At 51.4% G+C, this 22,951-nt stretch overlaps 5 protein-coding genes across 5 annotated transcripts; 3 read left to right on the forward strand and 2 right to left on the reverse strand.

Moving 5' to 3' along the window:
* Positions 1–574: 574 nt before the first annotated feature.
* On the forward strand, positions 575–8,941 carry V2A60_009012 (uncharacterized protein; the record flags this gene model as incomplete). Its single annotated transcript, XM_083260280.1, has 16 exons — positions 575–628; positions 686–1,261; positions 2,123–2,128; positions 2,180–2,493; positions 2,547–2,661; positions 2,720–4,228; positions 4,286–4,445; positions 4,495–4,784; positions 4,853–5,140; positions 5,193–5,564; positions 5,617–5,703; positions 5,772–5,944; positions 6,000–6,676; positions 6,737–8,567; positions 8,622–8,874; positions 8,927–8,941. 16 exons carry the CDS (start codon positions 575–577, stop codon positions 8,939–8,941), a joined length of 6,720 nt encoding a protein of 2,239 aa, XP_083116406.1.
* Positions 8,942–9,723: 782 nt separating this feature from the next.
* V2A60_009013 (pentafunctional protein ARO1p) lies at positions 9,724–14,474 on the forward strand (the record flags this gene model as incomplete). The annotated part of the gene is made up of 2 exons (XM_083260281.1): positions 9,724–14,346; positions 14,406–14,474. 2 exons carry the CDS (start codon positions 9,724–9,726, stop codon positions 14,472–14,474), a joined length of 4,692 nt encoding a protein of 1,563 aa, XP_083116407.1.
* Positions 14,475–15,408: 934 nt separating this feature from the next.
* Positions 15,409–17,304, reverse strand: V2A60_009014 (stress-regulated transcription factor RPN4; the record flags this gene model as incomplete). Its single annotated transcript, XM_083260282.1, has 2 exons — positions 15,409–16,565; positions 16,623–17,304. 2 exons carry the CDS (start codon positions 17,302–17,304, stop codon positions 15,409–15,411), a joined length of 1,839 nt encoding a protein of 612 aa, XP_083116408.1.
* Positions 17,305–19,287: 1,983 nt separating this feature from the next.
* Positions 19,288–19,674, reverse strand: V2A60_009015 (histone H4; the record flags this gene model as incomplete). Its single annotated transcript, XM_083260283.1, has 2 exons — positions 19,288–19,589; positions 19,665–19,674. 2 exons carry the CDS (start codon positions 19,672–19,674, stop codon positions 19,288–19,290), a joined length of 312 nt encoding a protein of 103 aa, XP_083116409.1.
* Positions 19,675–21,196: 1,522 nt separating this feature from the next.
* V2A60_009016 (histone H3) lies at positions 21,197–21,659 on the forward strand (the record flags this gene model as incomplete). The annotated part of the gene is made up of 2 exons (XM_083260284.1): positions 21,197–21,409; positions 21,462–21,659. The coding sequence occupies 2 exons, from the start codon at positions 21,197–21,199 to the stop codon at positions 21,657–21,659; spliced, it is 411 nt and encodes a 136-aa protein (XP_083116410.1).
* Between the last annotated feature and the right edge of the window lie 1,292 nt (positions 21,660–22,951).

The raw sequence follows: 22,951 nt of genomic DNA on the forward strand, positions 1-22,951 counted from the left end.
AAATGTTTTAACAAGAGAGAGAAAAAAAAAGCCCAGCGCAAGGACGACATCTGATAACCGAAGAAAAAATAGGCAGAAAAGTGAAGCATAGCTGCATCATTTTTTACAGGTCCGAATCTACAAGCAAGAGATATGGAAAGTGTATTTTCGGTGAGATTGTTTTCTTTGGCTACTAAATACAATACGGGCAAAAAAAAAAAGAAGCCTGAGATAATGCCACAGCTCCAACCAGTACGGGCATTTTTTTACACACGCCCGCACTTAAATATACGTACATTATAGATTGCTATTTTAGCTCGGTGCATTTGAAATAAAACTGTTGACTTGTTCGATTTTAACTAACCACCTAGGTTCAGACCGCACACCACCCAGATACAATTGACGAGCACCCATAATTCTAGGAAAAACACAACAAACATAAACAATATTCACTTTTTTAGATAATGGCTAACCCGAGGCGGGGCAACGCCGCCGCCGACACACCGATGAGCCTACACACCGACGAGGTAATGACACACATAGTCCCAACATCGCAAACTGTCCCTAATAACTATAACATCGAAATGCAAGTACAATGAGCAGCGACGCAGGATTGGTCGGCTACCTCGTCGATAGAATTGCTGCCAAGGTATGATCTCGTGAACTTGGTAACTTACCATGGCATCATACTGACTAGTGCGGGAAGCTGCCTCATCGTGTGGGAGCCAGTGGTACCCGACCAGATGATGACGAAGTTGTGCAAACAACCCAGGCAACCCTCATTAAGCTCAGCAAAACAACAGCTTGGGTTGTGATTGACTCGCTACTAGACCTTCTGGAAGAACTTTCCCGGCCTTTCGCAAAAATCACAACCCATCCGAGCCATATTCTCCAATCCGAGCTCTATGTTCTGAGTCTGATATCAGCATGCTGCTCTGCGAACTGGTCAGCTAGGAAGAAAGAAGGGTTGTTACCCGAGCAGTTGAATGAGGAGCTTGTCATTCGTCTCTTCGAGGTATTCAAATCCGTTCTTGAGCCCATACCAGATGATTACGTACTTCCCGCACAAACACTCCTCGATCAAACATCTGTGGCCAATATCACAATTCCACGACCTGGCAGGGGATCATCAACTGGAAGAACGATTCGTTTCACAGATAGCCCCGACTCCCTGGACTCTCAGCTTGCTGAAATCGACAGACATGTTAAGGTAATCGTGGAGTATATGACCGTCTCCAGCTGGACAGTAACCTTTCACTATATTCGCACCGTTATTCACACTGTACGCTCTACAATTGGAGACTCTCATGCAGACACAGCGAATAATACCCAGCAGCATGAACGTGGCGCATTGGTAGTTCTAAGGTTGCTGTCCTTTTGCTGGGTTGATGGGTCGAAGCTAGGGCTCCTCATCCAGGAGCTGTGTTCAAGCTATCTTCACTTCAGAGGCTCTTATCAAAACACTGTGGCGGTAGCGATACCGCTTCTGATAATGCGATGGATAGACAGATATCCTGATGAGTTCGTTATGCTCCATCGGCTTCATAAGAGGCTGGATGGCGGCGCTGATACCTTGTTCGATATGACGCAAACTGCCACAGAAACAGGCAGACGGAGAGTATATCTATATCCTCTTCAAACGACCCTATTATTTCTGATGCCTGATGTTTTTGAAGTGGCCAGCAACTTGCGAGAAACTAAAGGCCACAGCGTCATTAAGAAAGTCTCCTTCCTTGACAGTCTGCGGAAGGCTCTAAGAAATGGAAACGAACAGGCAGGGTACTGTCTTGTTTCTCTTCTTCGAGTTGCCCGTCACTTCGACGTTGAAAGCGACTCGGCACTCGTCAGCTACGCGATGGATGTACAAGACGAAGTGCGAGACGCCATATTTCGCCCCTCTCTTGCATCTGCCACGGCACTGCCAGTCTGGGATCAGAGTATGATTACTGCGGCGCTTGTGAGCTTGTCTTATTTGAATCTAGACGGCTGTGTTGACAATCTTTATGGCGGGTGTGTATCATCCTCTGCTCCAGACGGGTCCAAACTCGCCATAGTCCAGGCCTGTTGCTATTTTGCCCAGCTGTCTGAGCCAGAGAAGTATAAAGAGCTCTTTGATAAATCCATACCACTGATGAGAACTCAGCTAGAGGTATGTGAAAAGGATCTACGCCTGCGGATAATCGTACTGATGATTATGTAGTTCGAAGAGCATCTGCACCACGATGCCGAGCACCGTGATGTGGAGAGGGGCAGGACGAACATGATCTGCAGTATTCTGAAGTTCCTGAGCCTAGATCAGTCACCTATCATCGGAGAGCTCTCCGGGCCCACATCAGAATCCGTTTTCTTCAAAGCTCTCCTGCTCTGCGCCGTCTCCGCCGAGCCTGCCATTCGCCAACATGCCGCTGAAGTGCTTGAAAGGCTACACGCGGATCTCCCAATTCTCCTCAATGAGTTTGATAGCAGGGAAGAACCAGATATTCTTGAGATACGAAGGGGTGTTTGGACCCGCAGGTACCACTCCAAATACACTTCCTGCGAGTACAGTGCTGACAGAATCTGAGCAGCTCGAATGTTTTGCTCAAGCTTGCCGAGCGCCTTCTAGATGAACATGACCAATCTGCTCTCGCAGAAATCCACAGCTACCTGAAAGGCCGGTTGGCTCTTCTTCGGAGGCTTCCGGTACGATATGCTGTCTCTGCCCGCACTGCCCATATTGCCACTAACATCGTCGTCTTAGGGGCTTTCCCAGGTACCTGGTTGTACTCCAGACTCGGTCGCCAGCACATCTAAATTGGAGACTGCGCTTTTGGTATCCTTATGCTTCCCCGGTATCGAACACTGTGAGATCGCAGCGTCTTGTCTTAACATTTTCGTGGAAGAGTGTCGATGGGTGGATAGCCATTCCGAATCCGCAGAATCCCGCTCAGCTTTCCTCCGGAACGCCGATACATTTCAGGAGATATCATCCCCTAGCTTCCGTGTGACTGGGCTCGTAGCGTTTCAGAAAAGGACAAGAAGCCTCCTCCGCCGTATAAAATGTCCGACTGCGGGCATTATTCATGCGTGGGAGGCGGCATTCGATACCTGGATATGTTTGGGCAAACAAGTATCTGCAACGTCAGCTGATGACACGGATGCCACAATGCTTTCGCAGTGGCGAGACTTGGCCGGCTTTCTTGCCTCTGTAGGGGGCATCTGCACAGCTCAACAGGCTCTCACTTCAGAAGAGCCCGCCTCGAACATGCTGCCGTGGATTGATCTTCATCCTAGCGGCGAGGACCAGGAGACCTTTTTGGCGCGATATCTCCGCCTAGGTATCCAACTCATGGGCTGTTCCAACGTCAAAGTGCGAGAAACCATGCGCGATATTTTCACGCATGAAGTGCCCTCCTGCCTTTATCAGTCTCTATTCAAGTCTTTAGAGTCTGAGTCGGAGGCCTTCTTCACGGGCACCTTTGCTCCCGATGCAGGACGCGCACATGACAGTGATATCATCTTTGCCGAGCAAGCCGTTTCACTATTGAAAGACATGCTAGAACGGCTCGATAGCCCCCAGGATCTTGCTGCTGCTTCGTCAGTGCAGCTAGGTTCTCTCACTCTTAGCTTTGCCAAGTTCATTGCTGATCAAACTGAGACGGCGACTTCGCTTCGTGTAAAGATACGCATTTGCCAGTTGAGTGAAGCGGTGATGCACAGAAAAGAGCATCTGAATCTACGAGATGATGTCCTCATACGTAATCAGCTGCTGGAATACATCATTGGATGGATACGATCCCCGCGAGCTCTCTTGGAGCCGAGCCGAGGAACTTCTAGGCTGGAGGACCTAGATCGGAGGCAGAAAGATCTCACGAGAGCGTGTCTCAAAGCATTGTCGGATCTCACTTTCCGACTACCACTGCAGACACAGGATATACAGTCAGACGCTGGTATGAGCGCGAAGAAATCGGAGCTATTCCAACACTACTTTAAAAGTTTTCTGGATTTGATTAGTACTGGGGGACGGGATGTCGCTCCCGAACCAACGGACGCACTCTCTAGCTCCGAGATGGCAATCACCATTTTGTCAAATCTTCTCAGCGCAAACATCGACGTCGGCTTGAAGCACTCACTCTCTCACGGCTATCATGATAGTGTCGAAGTCCGAACCGTATTCGTCAAAGTATTGTATAACATTCTAACGCAGGGAACCGAGTTCAGCAACTTGTCAGATTCCGCCGTTAGCGAGAGATACGAGGAGCTTCTCGGGGTATGCCCACACCTTTCTTTTTTTAACTTGCAATACGCTACTAATCGGCAAATGTAGCTTCTCACGAAAGATCTGTCGTTGGCCGTGTCCATGAGCTCCATCTGTCCGAGTGCGGACATAGATGAGTTGACTGTATGTCTTTTGATAGTCTTTGAACAAAGAGGTCGCACATTTGAGCTGCTTGAAGCTCTTATTAAAGAGGAAATCGAACAAACAGGTAATGCGCAGGTGCATGCTCGGTTCTGTCCTGTTACTGACTTAGCTAGAACACGCCACCGAAATATTGAGGAGAAGTTGCGTGGCCACCAAGATGCTATCGCTTTATGCCAAGTGGAAAGGCTTTGAATATCTGAAGGGGACATTGCGCAAGATTTTAGACAGGCTCATGATAACCTCGCAGGAATTGGACCTAGAGCTCGACCCAGCCAGAGTTTCCTCGGCCGAAGAACTAAAGAAAAATGCTGCACAACTTCAGATTGTAGCTAAAGTGTTCATGGATGACATCTGTGCCTCGGCGCCGAACATTCCACCCTCGTTTCGAAAGATTTGCAGCATTGTAGGTTGACTAGACATGGACTAGCAATTATACTATACTTCAGCAAGCTAACACACACACGCACACAGATTCATGACGCCGTTATGCCAAGATTTCCGGACGCGAAATATACGGCTGTGGGAGCATTCATTTTCCTGCGTTTCTTCTGCCCTGCAATAGTAGCACCGGAAGCGGAGGGCCTCGTCGATGCGCCGCCACCGAAGGAGCTGCGTCGAGGGCTCCTGCTTATCGCTAAAGTCATCCAGAACCTTGCCAACAATGTTCTGTTTGGTACCAAGGAGCCATATATGTTTCCGCTGAACAGGTTCTTGGTGGTGAATATTTCGGTTGTGACTGGCTTCCTTCGCACCATATCCGTGAGCAACCAACTGTCCTTGCTTGTTCTATGCTGACTTGAGGCCGCATCAGGTGCCCCCAGCCTCGCTAGAAGTTTCTGTTACTAAGGAGACGACCGATTTTGGTTCCTGTGTGTCATTTCATCGCTTTCTCTATGATCACTGGGATCATCTCCGCCAAACTTTGGTTGCCAGAGAACGCCGAGAGTATCTCCGCCTCCAAGACAGCTCGCCACGTAGCCACTCGCCTGTCTACGAGCCTCTGCGTAACCTGATCACAAATCTGGGGCCACCGCCGCTCGCGATATCCTGGAACAGGCCGCAAATTGTTTTGAATGGACCACCGCTGTATTCGCGTTTCCAAAACTTCATGCTGCGTAATGCCTTCCGAAGCACAGAGTCGTTCCTGACGTCACGTACCATATTTGACGGTGGCATCACACAGGCAAGTGACACGGCAGGGGAATTTCAAGTGACCAGCTGCTGACCTTAATCAGGATGGCCTATCGACCATACTGATAATACTGCGCTACAGCGAGACGGAGGGCATCGATCATGAGACGCTGCTGCACTGCTTCCTGAAGGTGAGTTCGCATTCTGGCGTTTGCCAACAGCAAACTCCCGTATATGTGAGATAATTAACACGAAGCAGATCGCAAGCAGGTTATGGCATGAGCCCTTCAGCGTTCTTATTGATGCGACTTGCTATAGTGGCAAAAATGACCCCAAGGACGATTTTTTCAAAATGCTTGATCTTCTGATGCCTTACGAGGTTTCACAGAATCTTGCGCGCATCTATATCTACAATATGAACAGCGCTCTCAAGTAGGCAAATGACGGCCTCTTGCGTAGATAGACCTTTGCTAACTGGGTTGCGCAGGCGATGCTTCCGACGCCTGTTGAGGATCGTGACGAAAAACGAATACAGCGCTTTCCACCCGAACAACGTAAAGTATATTTTACCCGGAAGCATGCAAGAGATGCAGAATCATTTCATTATCGAATCTCTCCAGGTTCCGAAAGAGCACTCCGCGATCGTCTCTGATATTCGATTCTGTTTTTATCATGCCACGCGCTTATCTAAATCGAAAGGTAAAGTGGAAGTCGATATTAAGGTTGGTAGCCATCATGTGCAGGTGACCACCAGAAAGCAGCAGGAGATCTTCTCCAGCCTGCGGTTGAGCACGACTATCAACGATATCTTCCGCCTCTGTGACATTGATGAGGCGGCGACGGCGATTCCGAGTGACGATGGCTTCTCTTTCGGGCTGCGTGCCGATGGCGGACGCATCGTCATGTGCTTCACGAGTCCACAGAAAATGGCCATTCTCCAAGCCATCAGGAGCGCCAAGGCGAAGAATAGTAAAGACAGTCGGATGCACAAACCCGTGGAGCGGCTTCTCCGACCGCAAGATGTTCCTGGTACTCTGTTGAACCTGGCGTTTATGAACCTGTCCAGCCTCGACCATCAGCTTCGTCTGGCTTCCTACAACCTTCTCGGCGCGCTTTGTATCACATTCAAATTTCGCACAGCCACTCGCCTTGTCTGCTCACGAGGTAAGATGTGATAGAAGGAATGAGAAGTGCCCAAGTTCGCTCAGCTGACTACGATTGCAGACCTTTCGATTCCCATCGATCCCACTCGCTTTATTGTGAATATCAGCCGAGAGCTCGCTGCGTCAGAGCCCCAGCTCACCTGTGATTTCCTGTCGGAATTCATTGCAAGCTGGGAGACGTTTACAGAAGAACAAAAACCATTGAGCTTAGCATATATGGCGCCCTGGCTGTCTGGTCTACGGAAGGATGTGCTGACAGGTGACGTGGATGGTGAGAAAGGCAAGGAAAAGGTGGCTACCATCTTTCGCAAATTCATTGACCTGATAGCGCTGGATCAGTCTCTGAGCTATGCGCTGGAGCAGTTTGTCTGGCCCTTGCTCAGCCAGGATGAAGTGCTGCTCGACATCTTCCTCGAGGAAGTGATGAAAATGGCTATTGGTTTCGGCACGCAACAGGAAATAGTTGAAACAGTGGCGTCGACAGTCGCCAACATAGGCACGGTGACACTGCGTGCGCGGTTCCTCTCACGGCTACGAAAAGCTCTGAACCGCTCCTCGCTGCGGCCGACGAAGAACCTACCTGACAATGCAGTCTGGCCAGAGATCTGTATTATGTTGCAGATATGTACCTCGCTGTCTTTTGGTAGTGGTGTGCAGTCACAGCTCTTCTTGCCCGAGATATTCCACATTGTCACTATGTTGGTGAACACGGGCAGTGCCAATGTGAGAGCTTCGGTGCACAGGTTGCTAACCAACACCGTCCACGCCGTCTGTACGTCATTTCTTCTAGATGAGTCCAAGTTTACTAAGTTACGTGCGTCCCTGGATGTACTCTCGGAGCCTCGGAGCGGCATCTTCTCATCACTGCCCAAGGATGCGGCTTCGATTTCTCTCGCAGCAGACGAAGCGTCTACGCTCCCGGCCATGGAGAATCTTGTTGCCATTTTATTTGATATATGCACCGTTGCAGCACCGTCCGTCGATACGGCCAACGCCTGGCGGTCGCGGTGGATGAGCCTGGTGGCGAGCACGGCGTTTCAGAATAACCCAGCTGTGCAGCCTCGTGCTTTTGCCGTCATGGGTTACTTGGCCAAGGAGGAAGTGGATGATGACCTTCTTTACCAAGTTCTAGTCGCGTTGCGTAATAGTGTGAGCCAGTTTGGCGAGGACGGCCACAGTGAGATGCTCACCTCCATCATCACTTGCCTGTCTCGAATGATGGCCAACCTCCCGTCCGCGTCTCGGTACGGGCTGCAGCTGTTCTGGCTGGCCATGTCCCTCATCCGTCTCGTGCCGGGTAGTCTCTTCAACTGCACCGCGCAGTTCCTAGAGGCGCTGTTGATTAACATTGGCAACATTGGTGGTGTGCGGGGTGACAAAATGATCCCGATGTTATTGCACAGCCGTAGCCAATTGGACGAGGCCGTGGAACCGTTAGATGAGGCCTACGGTATCCATTTCGACGAGGACAACTTTCACTTTGCCGTGTGCGCCTGCCTGGTCCGCGGCCTGACTGACAACACCACCCGGCTAGCCGCCGTACGGGTGCTTTGGTCGTTTCTGGAGATGACAGCACCAGCATCGCAGCTGTCGGCGAAAGTTGTCCACAACATGGTCGACTCGCCCTATCTGGCGCTCATGCTTGCCCGCTGCGTTGACCAAGACAACTTCTGCGATAACATGTGGCTGGCAGGCATCAACCCAGATGGGATCAGCGGCATGCTGGAAGGCAGCCGCCGTCGTCACGCCGAGGCCATGGAGGATAGAGATTTGCTCCTCTTATCCGTGATCGAGCTAGTGGACTTCCAGTATCTAGAAGACACTGTCCAGGCAAGGACACTACTCTGGCTCAATGAGCTGGCGCTATCAAGACGAACCGTTTTTGCCTATCTGTCAGTGTCTCACGCCTACGGTTATTTTGGTACAACACTAATAAACATGTTTAGGTGCGGCGCGATGCCGTCTATTCTCAACGATGTGCTCATGCACGGGCAAGATTCAGCGGCCCTGGAGGCAGCGCACACACTTGTGCGAACACTCACGTCGGAGAGAGAATACGCAAGTGCTACAGGGTCCATGCAATCGCTGGAGGAGGCGATGGAGGAGATGGGCTTCCGTGGCTTGTGGAAAGCCTCTTTCCAGGGAGTGGCGGACAAGAACAGGGCTGTCTGCTTCGAACTGACTGAAAAATTGATTGAGGTAAGCATTGGGTGCTGTAGCGCGTGTGCTGATGCTAACAAACGATGCGCAGCTTATTGTGATTTGAGATTTCGGTGCCTTGTGACACACATGTGTGTGTGAGGCCGGCACTGTGCTACCAAGAGGGGCACGAAGTACCTATCTTACGCAGGAAGGTACTTTGGGCCGCGGGGTAAGTATGAAGAGGTACCGTACTCCGTACAACTAGCCCATGTAAGTAGACGGTCCACCGAGATACTAGTGTCGCAGGTATCAGTGTGGGTGGGTACTACTGAGTAGTGGGTTGGGTGAAAGGTTACAGAAGTAGATAAACATCTAACTTATCTACGTAGTTCAGAGGTAATGTACGCGTAACCTGTACGTTGGCCGACTTTAATTGAATATCGATTTAACTAGGATGCGTCCCAGAGTACTTGAATCGCCTGTTCAGTGTGCCAATGTGGCTCGCACGAGATTGTGGGCGCCCCCTAACGGGCTCTCCCGCTTTCCTTGTCCCTCGCTATGCCCTAAAGGTGAGCAGAAGCATGCAATCAGGGGTAGATGATAGAGCCAAAACATGGTCTGCCTCCCTGTTTTAGCAGTGCGGCAAGGCAAATGCTGCAATCAAGAAAGACGTTTCCAAACGCACGAGATTGCATTCAAGTTGCCTTCAGATGATGCACAGCCTATCAGTAGGACAAGGAACGGGGCTCCACCGGTGAAAACCTAACCGATACCGGCAGAACACCACCTGCGAAAGTTTAGTCACATTTTAAGATACCGCCACCTTCTCAAGCACTTTTCTTCCGACTCGACATCTGGGAATGGACGCTGTCTGAACGGCATTTTTTCGCAATTTTACCGCGCAAAATGGCCGAATTGGCATCGTCATCCCCTGTAATTGTCCCCATTCTGGGGCAACCTAGCATTGTGGTTGACAACGGCCTTTGGGCAGACTTTATCGTACAGGACCTGTTGAAAAATGTTACCTCCTCCACCTATGTCCTCATCACCGACACGAATCTGCATAACACTTATGTGCCACGATTCCGAACGAGCTTTGACAACATCGGCAAAGCCCCAGATACCCGCCTTCTCACGTACACGATTCCGCCAGGCGAAGCCTCCAAGAGCAGGGAGACGAAGGGTGAAGTGGAAGACTGGATGCTGTCGCAGCAATGCACGCGCGACACAGTCATCATTGCTCTTGGGGGTGGTGTTATCGGTGACATGATCGGTTATGTTGCCGCTACATTCATGCGTGGCGTCCGTTTCGTGCAAGTTCCGACTACCCTACTCGCCATGGTTGACTCCTCCATTGGAGGCAAGACTGCCATTGACACTCCCATGGGCAAAAATTTAGTCGGAGCCTTTTGGCAGCCGCGACGGATCTACATCGATCTGGATTTTCTGGAAACCTTGCCCGTTCGTGAGTTCATCAACGGCATGGCCGAGGTGGTTAAGACGGCCGCCATTTGGAACGAAACGGAATTTGAGTTCCTAGAAGCATCTGCCTCCGATATCCTGGCCTGTGTTCGCTCGCGGGCTACAGGCCGTCTTACTCCAATCAAGGCCACGCTGAAGCGCATCGTGGTGGCATCCGCTGGCGTCAAGGCTGAAGTTGTTTCCAGTGATGAGCGGGAGGGTGGCCTGCGCAATCTCCTCAACTTTGGTCACTCCATCGGCCACGGTATTGAGGCCATCCTCACTCCTCAGTTGCTTCATGGCGAAGCGGTTGCCATCGGTATGGTTAAGGAAGCGGAACTCGCCCGCTACCTTGGCGTTCTCCGCCCCGAAGCTGTTGCTAGGCTGGTCAAATGCATCGCAGCCTACGGCCTGCCTGTCTCGCTGCAGGACAAACACGTACAGCGTTTGACCGCCGGCAGACCCTGTCCAGTCGATGTAGTGCTTCAGAAAATGGCAGTGGACAAGAAAAATGACGGCTCGAAGAAGAAAATTGTACTGTTATCAGCGATTGGCAAGACATATGAGCAAAAAGCGAGTGTTGTAGATGATCAAAGTATCAGGACCATTCTTTCCCCGGCTGTCGTTATTTCACCGCCGGTACCTGCCAACCTCAACGTCACCGTGAGCCCACCGGGTTCCAAGAGTATCTCGAACAGGGCGCTGATTCTCGCTGCGCTTGGATCTGGACCTTGCAAAATCAGGAATCTTCTGCATTCGGATGACACAGGCTATATGCTTGCTGCCATCGCCAAGCTTCACGGAGCCTCGTACACGTGGGAGGCAGGGGGCGAGCTTCTAGTTGTCAACGGCAACGCTGGCAAGCTGAGCGCGAGTAGCGAAGAACTCTATATTGGAAATGCCGGAACTGCGTCGCGTTTTCTAACCACTGTCGCTGCGCTATGCTTGCCCACCGATGCCGCCCGGTCCGTTGTCCTTACAGGAAACTCCCACATGAAAGTGCGCCCCATTGGTCCGCTCGTCGATGCACTGAGGTTGAACGGTGTATCTATCGAGTACCTGGAGCGTGAGAAAAGTTTACCTCTGAGGATCGGTTCGTCTGGTGGGTTCGAGGGTGGTGTCATCGAGCTCGCCGCCACTATTTCGTCACAGTACGTTTCGTCGATTCTCATGGCTGCTCCATACGCAAAAAACCCCGTCACTCTGAAGCTCGTTGGCGGCAAGCCTATCTCGCAGCTCTACATCGAGCTGACGATCGCGATGATGAGGTCATTTGGTATCTCAGTTGCGCCTTCGGCGACCGAGCCGCACACCTACCACATTCCACAGGGTATTTACAAGAACCCTAGGGAGTACGTAGTTGAGGGCGATGCGAGTTCGGCAACATATCCTCTGGCGATGGCTGCCATTACGGGGACCACTTGTACAGTCCCCAACATCGGCTCGACTTCGCTTCAGGGAGACGCGCGCTTCGCTGTTGACATTCTCCGCCCCATGGGTTGCACTGTCGAACAGACTGAGACATCAACCACTGTAACAGGACCAAAGGTCGGGGCACTAAGGCCGCTACCACACGTCGACATGGAGCCGATGACAGATGCCTTCTTGACTGCCGCTGTCCTAGCTGCTGTTGCTGCCGGCAAAACACAAATCACGGGCATCGCAAATCAGCGGGTCAAAGAGTGTAACCGTATCGCGGCCATGAGAATACAGCTTGCTAAGTTCGGTGTCGAGTGTGTGGAGCTTGATGATGGTATTGGAGTCTTCGGTATTGCGCCTGTCAATCTGAAGACACCGACCAAGGGCGTTTTCTGTTATGATGACCATCGCGTCGCCATGAGCCTGAGCGTTCTCTCTGTCGTCGCCCCTCTTGGCGCCGTCATCACTCAACAGGAATGCGTCGGAAAAACCTGGCCCGGTTGGTGGGATACTATGTCCCAGTCATTTAAAGTCCGTCTCGATGGTACGGACAAGTGCAAAGCGAAGGAAGAGGAAACCCCAGCAGTCGCAACTAAAGATGATCGGTCCATATTTCTCATCGGCATGCGCGGTGCAGGGAAAACTACCGCCGGAAACTGGATTGCGAAGAGCCTCGGTTGGAGGTCAATCGATCTTGATCAGGAGCTCGAGCGACGCTCCGGCAACACAATCCCAGAGATCATCGCGAGGTATGGCTGGGACGAATTCCGTAAGCAGGAGCTTCATCTGCTCCAAGATGTCGCGGAAAAACAGCCACTGGGTTACGTGTTCTCTTGTGGTGGTGGAATCGTCGAAACTGCTGAGGGGAGAGACCTTCTCCAAGGCTACGCTGATAGTGGAGGAAAGGTTATCTTAATTCAACGCAACATCGATCAAGTGATGCAGTACCTAGAGAGGGACAAGAGCAGACCTGCATACAATTCTGAAATGAGGGATGTGTACAACCGCCGCAAGCACTGGTACGAGCGATGCAGCAACTTCCGCTACTACAGCATCCACACGAATGAACCCACTAGCAAAAGCACCATTCCGAATGATTTTTCCCGCTTTGTTTCGACCATTTTTGGGAAAAATGCACACCTCCCGCAGCTGCGCCAAAGGAAACAAAGCTTCTTCGTTTCTCTCACAGTCCCGGACTTGTCTACCGCTGCAGAATTACTCCCCCAAGCTGTTGTTGGCTCGGACGCTGTCGAGCTCCGCGTAGATCTCCTAAAGAGCCATGATCCAGAGTTTGTGACGGAGCAGGTATCAATTCTCAGACAGCACACTGGCCTGCCTATCATTTTCACGGTACGCACCGCGTCGCAAGGCGGGTCATTCCCTGATGGTGCCAACAAAGCCCTGCTAGCCCTCTATCATCTTGGTTTGCAGCTTGGCTCGGAATATCTTGATGTGGAAATAACCGCACCGGATGAAATACTGGAATCTGTCAGCTCCGCGCGAGGCCATACAAAACTAATTGCCTCACACCACGACCCGCGCGGGACACTCTCGTGGAGAAATGCTTCTTGGATCGCACACTTCAATCGTGCTTTGCAGTACGGTGACATCATCAAGCTTGTGGGTTTGGCACAAAAAGTTGAGGACAATTTTGATCTACTTCGGTTCAAATCTAGAATTACATCTGATGAAGGCCCACCTATTATCGCCATCAATATGGGAACGGCTGGCAAGCTCAGTCGCATTCTGAACGGATTTATGACACCTGTTTCACACCCAGCGCTGCCATTCAAGGCAGCTCCTGGGCAGCTGAGTACTGTGGAGATTCGGCAAGCGCTTACACTTGTTGGACAATTGACGGCCCGGAGCTTCTATCTCTTCGGGAAGCCTATTTCTCAGTCGCGATCACCTGCACTCCATAATGGTTTGTTTAGCCAATGTGGCCTCCCGCATAAGTACTTTCTATTGGAAACGGACAACGTAGCGGACGTTCAAGCGATCCTCCGCGACCCGAAGTTCGGCGGTGCCTCAGTAACCATCCCTCTCAAGCTCGATATCATTGACGAGATGGACGAGCTCACAGACGCGGCACGAACAATTGGCGCCGTCAACACAGTGATACCGCTGTTCAGTAGTGGTGCAGGAGATGGTTCGCATCGTCTCCTCGGAGACAACACCGATTGGAAAGGTATTACTTATGCTCTCCGTAATGGCGGGCTTGGGGAGGTCTCTGCAGACTCCACTGCCATGGTGATCGGATCAGGAGGGACTACGAGGGCTGCCGTGTTTGCTTTGCACTCTCTTGGATTCGGCCGCATTTATGTGGTCGGTCGCACCGCCACAAATGTCGCGGCCATGATCTCTGCTCTCCCTGACGACTTCAACTTGCAGGCTGTCACAGACTCTGCTGCAATTGCAACATTGCCCAGCGTGCTTGTGAGCACAATTCCTGGAGACAAGCCTATCGACCCTATGACCCGAAAAGTGATTAGTGGGGTCATCAATGCCTCTGCTACAGTTTCACAAAGGCGACTCCTCTTAGACATGGCATACAAGCCTCGTGCGACTCCGGCCGTGGAGATTGCTGAACGCGCTGGTTGGTCTACCATTACCGGACTTGAAGTACTTGCATCGCAAGGTTGGTACCAGGTTAGTCATGTAGATATGGGTGTACATTCAATTATGAACCATGCTAATGAAAGGATCAGTTTCAACTTTGGACAGATATATGCCCGCTCTACGCTGATGCCAAAGAGCTCGTTTGGGGAACCGGGTAAAGTCATTATCATTGCGGGAAGTCTGGTCGTTTATCCCAAAAGACGGATAGAAAGTGGTCTCGCAAATGGTATGAAAAGTTCGATCAGATTTTTCTTTTCAGTTACTGACTATTACCATGACCTTCATTATATCGTGTAGCGTTGTCATACCTCTAGCTAAAAGTACAATCTCATTTTCTATCCCAAATTCCATCCGCGCCTCGAAAAAAAAAAAGATGGCCCAAACAAAAAAGATTTTTTACCAACCTGCACCCAAATATGCAGTATAGGGCAACTAGAAACCGCCGCTCATTGTATGACGTAGAGATGCATCCGAGACAATATAGTAAGAAAATTTGCTCTTTTTGGTGAAAGAGGCTCCGCTAAATGCTGACACAACTATGATGCATTTCCGTCCCGTACAGATAAAAGAAAGCATTAGAAGAGAGCTATGGTATGTCGCCAGGATACGCTCAGCATTAAAACTTGGATATCGATGATGTATGAAGGACTGGCGTGCCGAAGCCCTAAGGCAGAGGCGGCGTAAGATGCACCCCCTCCTCTTCCTTAGTTCTTGCCTGTCACTCGCTGCTATGCGGTAATCTTGGCATAGAGAGGGGCTTAAAAGACATGTCGCTGCACTGTTATGCCGTGCTGTCACGCAGAGTCAACGGCTAGATTCCAAGTCGCCGAATGCAAATGAACTGCGCCGCGGTGAGGTGATGTCAACATCAATGGTTTGACGAAGCAGTGACGTCAGCGGTTGGGATCGGCAAGGACCCTGCAGGTGGGCGACACCAAAAGCCCCATAATCTTTGTTCTGGTTGGTTCGATGGCCCAGTCTGATGCAGGCTAGCCCCACTACTGACGAAGGGTTCAGAATGGCGTGCACACACCCCTCCAGTGCCAGGCAAGGAAGAACGATACGCAAGCAGGTTGGGTGCTGTGACCATCATCATACCAGTCGCCTGCGATGTTTTCCTGGAAGCTCTGCCTCAGGATGACACACACGGTAGTGTCTGGTGAGTGCGTCAGCGCGGCTGAATGTCTTCTCAACCGTGCAGAGATCGCACTGAACTTTGTGCTTCCGCTCATTGTGAATGGTGTCCTCATGACGGGTCAAGTCGTATGGGCGGGAGAAGACGGTATTGCATGGCTTTCCTGTACTGGGGTTGATGCGATCGCAACGGTGCGGACCAGCTTGACTATTTAGAATGGATGCCGCCATGCTGTTGTCCTGTGCTCTCGAACCACCAAAATTTTGCGACTGGCGATGTCCCTCGCGCTTGTGCTTCTGAAGCTGAACAGGAGTATCGAAGCGTAGAGTACACCCATGGTATGTGCATGTATATGTGCCGCTGTCGGCGCCGATTCTGGATGGCTTATTGTCGCTAGCATTCATCTTCGCTTCGGAATTGCTACTTCCAGCCGAGCCCAGTCTTGGAGGCGGTGTAATCTCCTTGATTTCTTGTGCTCGCGAGACGAAGGGATACTGCTGTGGTATCCTGTTTCCAACCGTGTTGTTATAGTGTCTTTGGCCGTCTTGAGCTTCTGGCACCGACGAGAGCTGGACGGGGTTGGATTCGGCGTCGTGGGCTATGGCTTTGCTGTAGGCGTCGAAGTCAAAGCCTGCCGAACCCTCCGGAAAGAGGGAGAAATTGGGTTCCCCATCAACCCCAGTAAACTCTATCATGGCATCCCGAGGCGAAATAGTTTTCGGTGTCTCGGGTTCGATTCCACCCGTTGTATGTGCCCCGAGAGTAGCGGGATGGGGGGGGTTTCCGCTATGGCCTGACTTCTGCACAGCTCCAAACGACGTGCCAAAGTCCTGTAGTTGGGGCGGGGCATATGGCGAGGTGGCTTGGAACGGCGAGAGCCCGCGAGAGGCTGTAGAGGATGGTGAATGAGTGGCATTCAAATGCTGGCTGTTCGCGGCATTAATACACTGGCTGAACAGCTGGTTGCCTGTTGTGCTGGTATTCGCAGGATTCGTATGAGCATTCGGGTGGTGCGCAGGCGATGATGACGTGATGGCGAAACCTGGGTTGTATAGCTCATCACCATATACGTCCGTCATAGTGCGATCCAGCTTGGGGGCGTTGCCGTATGCTGCTACATACCAACATTGTGAGCTCTTGTCAGATATGGCGGGGTCGCTTACTCGCATACCTCTCCTGCGATCCATATGGTCGCCATCTCCCATACCGGGCGTAGACGGGGAGTCGCCAGCAACGGAGCTAGCCACTGAAGCTGAGTAGGAGCGATTGAACATGTGGCTAAATTCGGGAGCTGGCAGCAATGAGCGATCAATACGGTGACGAGCCATGTGTCCTGGCAGCGCGGCAGGATAGGCCATATCAGGGCTAGCAGCATCAAGGTGCTGATATCCTGAGAGGGCTTCCATGTGCTTGGGGAATTGATGATAGGCTCCCGCATTGTGAACATTTGTATCGTTGTTGTACATTTCGTAGAATGAATCCGTCGCCGAATCGCTGATGGCAACTCGTGGATTGGAAACAGTCGGTGCAAAAGGTGACGCCGGTCCAACGGAGCCGAGAGAAGAAAGTGAGGACTCTCTCTGATGTGAACAGCGGCCCAGGCTGGGCGTGAGCTGGGGGATTACGCCTGTATTATCAGGCTGCATAGGCGAGGACCTGTTGAATTCGTGGAGTGCAGGATTGAGCGTTTCCGGAAAGAATTGTATCGAATCCCAATTGTCGTAATCGAATTCTTGAGCTGGTGAGGTGGGTGAGACTGGTAGGGCGGCGAGGTGCTGTTGTGAAGAGTCGAGGTGTGGTTTATTTCTTCGCAAGTTCGGGGTGTAATTTGTAGCAGTCGATGACAATGTCATGGTTTGTTGTAGATGGTAGCAAAGTGTAGGGGGCGTGGGTGGCAAATTCGAAGCGGCACGACTCTTTTATAGAAACACAACAGCATACGTAGGTAGACACCGGCATGCCCGGGGTGTGACTACGAGCCCCACTTTCCCAAAAAAAAAAACCAGCTGTGGAGGGTGACCGGGGGGAGGGGTGATCTTTGTGCTCTGATGCGTAATGGAGAGAAGCAGCCGATGCGATCGAGTGCTTCCGAAAGACTGCGGCAGTCATACTTTCGTCGTTCCCGACGCAGTATAATACTGCCGGCCACGGTTTTCTATATAAGTCCTAACACCGAGTGAATGGCGAGTTTTAATCTGGAATGTGCCAATACTGGGGTAAGGTACGGCCTCCGGAGTTTACAATCAGGCACTTCCAGCACCTTCGCCAGCTTTCTATCTGTGACTGCCGATACCTTTTGAGGACTCAGTCAATTTATACTCACACCATTTGTTTTGTAAGCAAAGGGGAGGCATGTAAAATCACACGGCTCGCGCATGGCAGCAGAAAGGGCTATGCTCGTCTCTCGGGCCTGTTGTACAAGGTTCCGGGAAGTATCTGGGCATACTAGTGTCAAATCCAGCCGGGCAGGCCTCGCTGGGGAAAAAATTTATCAGCCACACTAGCTGGGAAGTTCCAAGGTTCCATCGATGCCAAGATATCTAAGCCACACGCCTCAGCTTAGAATGACAAAAAGAAACTGATCACATGACGAACTCATGTGACTGCCTAGAGTACGACCTCTGGCACCTACGTAGCTGGTAGGCCTCCTGTTGACTCACAACCAAAAGCCGAGACTAATAAAACCCTGAGTCCCAAGAAAGACGTTGCCCACGCTGTATACAAAGCGTATGACGCAGCACCCTTAAGTACACACGCTTTCATGTACTGTCCTACGTAAAATCTAGTTCTTTGACCTTTAGGTACGGGTGCAGGATGCATCTAGGCCTTTACGAGGCTATTCCAGGGATCGGCTAATCCTGTCGTATTTCTGCATGTACGTGAAATTTTTTTTCTCCGTCCTCTCCCAGAGTAACGTGGTCAGTTCCAGAAAGCAGGAGATCTCGGTTTGGCCGGGACCTGCAATCGCCGTGTCTCGGATGGAGCGTCAGCCAATGAAAAGCTCTGCACCCCCCGTAGGTCGCAGGACGGGCACTCAGCCACAGCTTCACAGTGCGCTATCGCTGAATTCGCATATTCGTACACAGTTCACTACAGGCATCCACCCCCGTTGATGGTGCTTGCGCTCCCATTGTATCATGCGTGTTGAAGATGCAGACATGCGCTCGGGATCCCGAGTTCTGGGAGCCTCTTCTTTTGTCATCTCAAGCACTGCACAACGCATGTACTACGTTACTCACCCTTTGCTATCCGTTGCAGCGGCTTGACGCGTATAACAGCTGATGTGTTCAAGTGCATTGAAAAGGCTTTCTCTAGTTAGCCTTCTTGCGCTCCTAGTCTCCTGGTACTCGATACTCCGCATATACCTTTCGCATTCAGTCTAACTCCTTCTTTCTTTCTTCTCAACGTGGTTGTCTTTTGTGATGATGATCGACAACACTTCAGCGTCTACGATTTGACATTGTTGACGTTGCATCAGCCTCGCGCGGCCCATTCCATGTGTGGGCGACGCGTTATTGTTGGTGGCAACCCAGCCTACTTCTACATTGGACTGCTTACGAGGCGTGCATGAAACGCCCACGCTCCCGTCTTCGCCGCGGATAGGCAGTACGGTGTCGGCGTTTTGAGTCTGTACGCGGCAGTCACGTCATGTAGGCATAGTTGTGGTCATAAAGTGCCACATAGGCTTGTTTCCCATTGTCCGAAATGTAAACCACCGTTTCCCCTATGGTACAGAACACCCGAAAGCATGAATCGATTCCTTAATCATGAAACACCCCGCATGCACAATGTACTGTGCATGGACCAGAACTCGCAAAGAAATGATAACGTCGTACTTAGCCACCGAATCCGTACAGGGTACGGCCTTGGCGCTTGAGGGCGTATACGACATCGAGTGAAGTGACCGTCTTGCGCTTGGCGTGCTCGGTGTATGTGACGGCGTCGCGGATGACGCCCTCGAGGAATGTCTTGAGGACATTGCGTGTCTCCTCGTAGATCATCGCGGAAATACGCTTGACACCACCACGACGTGCGAGACGTCTGATGGCGGGCTTCGTGATGCCCTGAATGTTGTCACGAAGAATCTTGCGGTGACGCTTGGCGCCACCCTTGCCGAGGCCCTTGCCACCCTTGCCGCCTTCGGTGATGTTAGTATTGCACGCGCATGTTTGTTGCCTTTGTCTGCAAGGTATGGCTTGTTTATGAGACTTACGTCCAGTCATTGTGTGATAGGGTGTTTGAATGTGTGTGTATTGTGGGTGGGTAGGTGGGTGTGAGGTAGGGAGAGATAGATTGCGCTAGATTGGCGGTTGTTCAGAAATGTCGAGGACCGAGAATGGTGGCCGCCGGCCAGCTTAAGTACAGGTGGGCCAGATCACAGATCAGTTGGGGTGCAAGTCTCTGACTGCCCACCTTGGAACATAAAACGCGTCGGTGCTGAGCCTGAGAGGGGCGGGTGCTGCATCAGCCCCTAATAAATAAACAACAAAAAATGCGCGCTGGAAAAATAAGCTGGAAAAATGAGCCACTGTGGGGCAGCGACATATTTTTACATTTATGTGATTGGCTACCTCGCCATATACCCTTGAAGTCACAATCGTCTCGTAGGCCTGCGATGAGTTTATGTAGCGGGCGGGTTTGTGCAGCGACAACAGCTTGATGGATATCGCCTCGTCCACTTTATGGTGCGCGTTTTTGAAATGTGCGTAATTAGGTGTTCGTCAGGGTGAGAGGTTGGTCCGTAGCGTTTATGCATGTTTTAAACTGGGTTCGTTGTAGTGTAGTACTGATACTGTAGGTGTTGGTAATACTTCACAACAGCACCACAAGGGACTACGGCTCACAGTTGGGTAAGCGAGCAGATCCAACCGCCAAACAACAATACAATACAAACAACCACACATATCACCAGCCGCCTGACACTGTATCAACGATAGCCGTTATCGTAGAAGTCACAAGTCTCCCACACCGCACATAGCGTCATCATTACGCGCTAGGTTGCGGTAAAGTCTACGATGGCGTTGGTACAGGGTAGTCATCGTGCAAGTTTTCGATCACCACCAAGTAGACGAGATACATACAACTGATAGCACAGCGCAGGTCGCCAATGGACACGTATCAAACACAGTATGAGATCAGGTAGTGGAAGCCCGCGATAATCTACTTACCGTAACGATATTGGCTGCAACTTATGTATGGATATACTGTCTAGGTGGTAGCTTCGTACGAGTTGATGCTTAGTGCTAGTGTATGAGGACTTACGGGAACGGTTGGAATGACCGCGCAGGCAAGGGTAGACGCTGAGAGGCAGATAGTGAATTTGCAAGCACAAGTCAACTCGATGGACAACGCCAATAGCGTGAGATCCGTGACCCGACAACTAGACCAGTTCAACAAAACTGCGAAAAGTAGCCTCTACCTCGAGTTAAAAAACGCAATAGGCTTTTCCTAATTTGGAAAGCGTTGTCATTTCTTCCAATCGTGCCTTACCCACCAAGTTACTTGTGGTTCTTTTTTTTTTTTCTGCACACGTAAACAGCATTTTTCAAACACCCAATTAATTCTGATCAGTCGCGCACGGTCCCACACCGCGTCGCCTCAGATCAGCCGCCCCAGTTGTGACCAGCTTGCCATAGGTATTAAAAGCCCCCCCCCGCCTCCTAAGTTCCCGGTCTTTCCCTCCTGCATCAAAACATCCACTTGTTGAGCACACCCCACAACCACACACTCTCAACATCATCTACAATGGCTCGCACCAAGCAAACCGCCCGTAAGTCCACCGGTGGCAAGGCTCCCCGCAAGCAGCTTGCCTCTAAGGCTGCCCGCAAGAGCGCGCCCTCTACTGGTGGCGTCAAGAAGCCTCACCGTTATAAGCCTGGTACCGTCGCTCTTCGTGAGATTCGTCGCTACCAGAAGTCGACTGAGCTTCTGATCCGCAAGCTGCCTTTCCAGCGTCTGGTAAGCACATTCGCACAGAAACGTAGCAGTCCAACACACTAACAACACACAGGTTCGCGAAATTGCCCAGGACTTCAAGAGCGACCTTCGCTTCCAGTCCTCCGCCATCGGTGCCCTCCAGGAGTCTGTCGAGTCCTACCTCGTCTCCCTCTTCGAGGACACCAACCTGTGCGCCATCCACGCCAAGCGTGTCACCATCCAGCCCAAGGACATTCAGCTCGCCCGCCGCCTTCGTGGTGAGCGCAACTAAACGTGGGAGCTGGCGAAGAGATTATGACATTGCTTTGATACGACGGGAAATCATGGATTTTAAGGGGTTAATCATGGCGTTACTATGAGAACTTGCTTTACAGTTGGGATGTATATTAAGCCACGGGCAGCCGGTGAAAGCTGCAGGACTTCAATTGACTTTGTCTTCAAACGACATCAACATACTACGCAACGTGACGACATACAAAAAGTAAACAACCCCCCCCCCCCCCCCCCCCCCCCCCCCCCCCCCCCCCCCCCCCCCCTCGGCGCCACCATGGATGCGAACCGTGGCCAAACTGGAATGTCCACAGAAACCTAGTTGGGCGCGCTATGGAATATGTCGGTTCAATATGCCGGATCTCGTGGAATCAAATGGCAACGTGCTCTTGCTGAGATGGCTAACCACACGACATCACCAAGAATATTGGTTGTAGCGACAGGCCGAACGTAGTTACAGGGCAGCCCTCCATCCCGGCGTAGCCGGCTGTGGTAGTCCTAGGAAGTTCGCGACCTGGCATAAATGATCAACCCCCCAGAATGACTGTATCTGCCCTTGGCTGTTCGTGCAGACCATCCACGGCAGGCCGAAGGCACCATCCTTGAATGCGCTCTCGGTGTTTCCGAGCAGTGCTATCTTCGCTTCCTTCCTAGCCATCTCGGCAACTTTTGAGGCATCATCCTCCCCTAGAACACGGCGTAAGATCGGGTTGAAAACTTCCGCGATGTGAGTTTGTTCGTGCCGTTGCCATAAGCCTTCGTAAATGGCGTCAAATGCCTCTAGCAACCTTCCCTGGTTGCCACCATCCAATTTCTGGATCGCGACAAGATGGCGCATCACTGAAAGCGTTCTTGGCGGGAAATTGGGCGGGAATTCGTCTTTGATAGGTATGTTGAACGTGCGTGCCCATAACTGTCTATTCTGGTTGATCCAATCTCTCTTGTCTGTTGCGGTACGTCAACAGACACGCTCCGCAAGGCCGGGTCATGCCACCTACTTGGCAGAGCTTCTTACGTACTTGTGATCGTGATCGGAGCGGCATTATTGCACAGATTCATCAAGCCTCCAAGCAGGATGGGGACATAGGTCACTTCGCAGTTTACGAAGCCAGCATCGTGCTACCAGTGTCATCAGGGGATGAGTGCGACGTGCAAAGTTCGTGGTGAACATACACGTAAGAGGTAGTAAGCCATGTAAGCAAACGGGCTCACAATATCGAGATAGACAGTGATTTTTGGAACCGTCATAGTTGCGAAAACGGAGCGTATTCTACGTCGAGGAAATACTGTAGA

Source organism: Cordyceps javanica, chromosome 6, assembly GCF_051103115.1.
Source record: "Cordyceps javanica chromosome 6, complete sequence".
Classification (NCBI taxonomy): domain Eukaryota; kingdom Fungi; phylum Ascomycota; class Sordariomycetes; order Hypocreales; family Cordycipitaceae; genus Cordyceps; species Cordyceps javanica.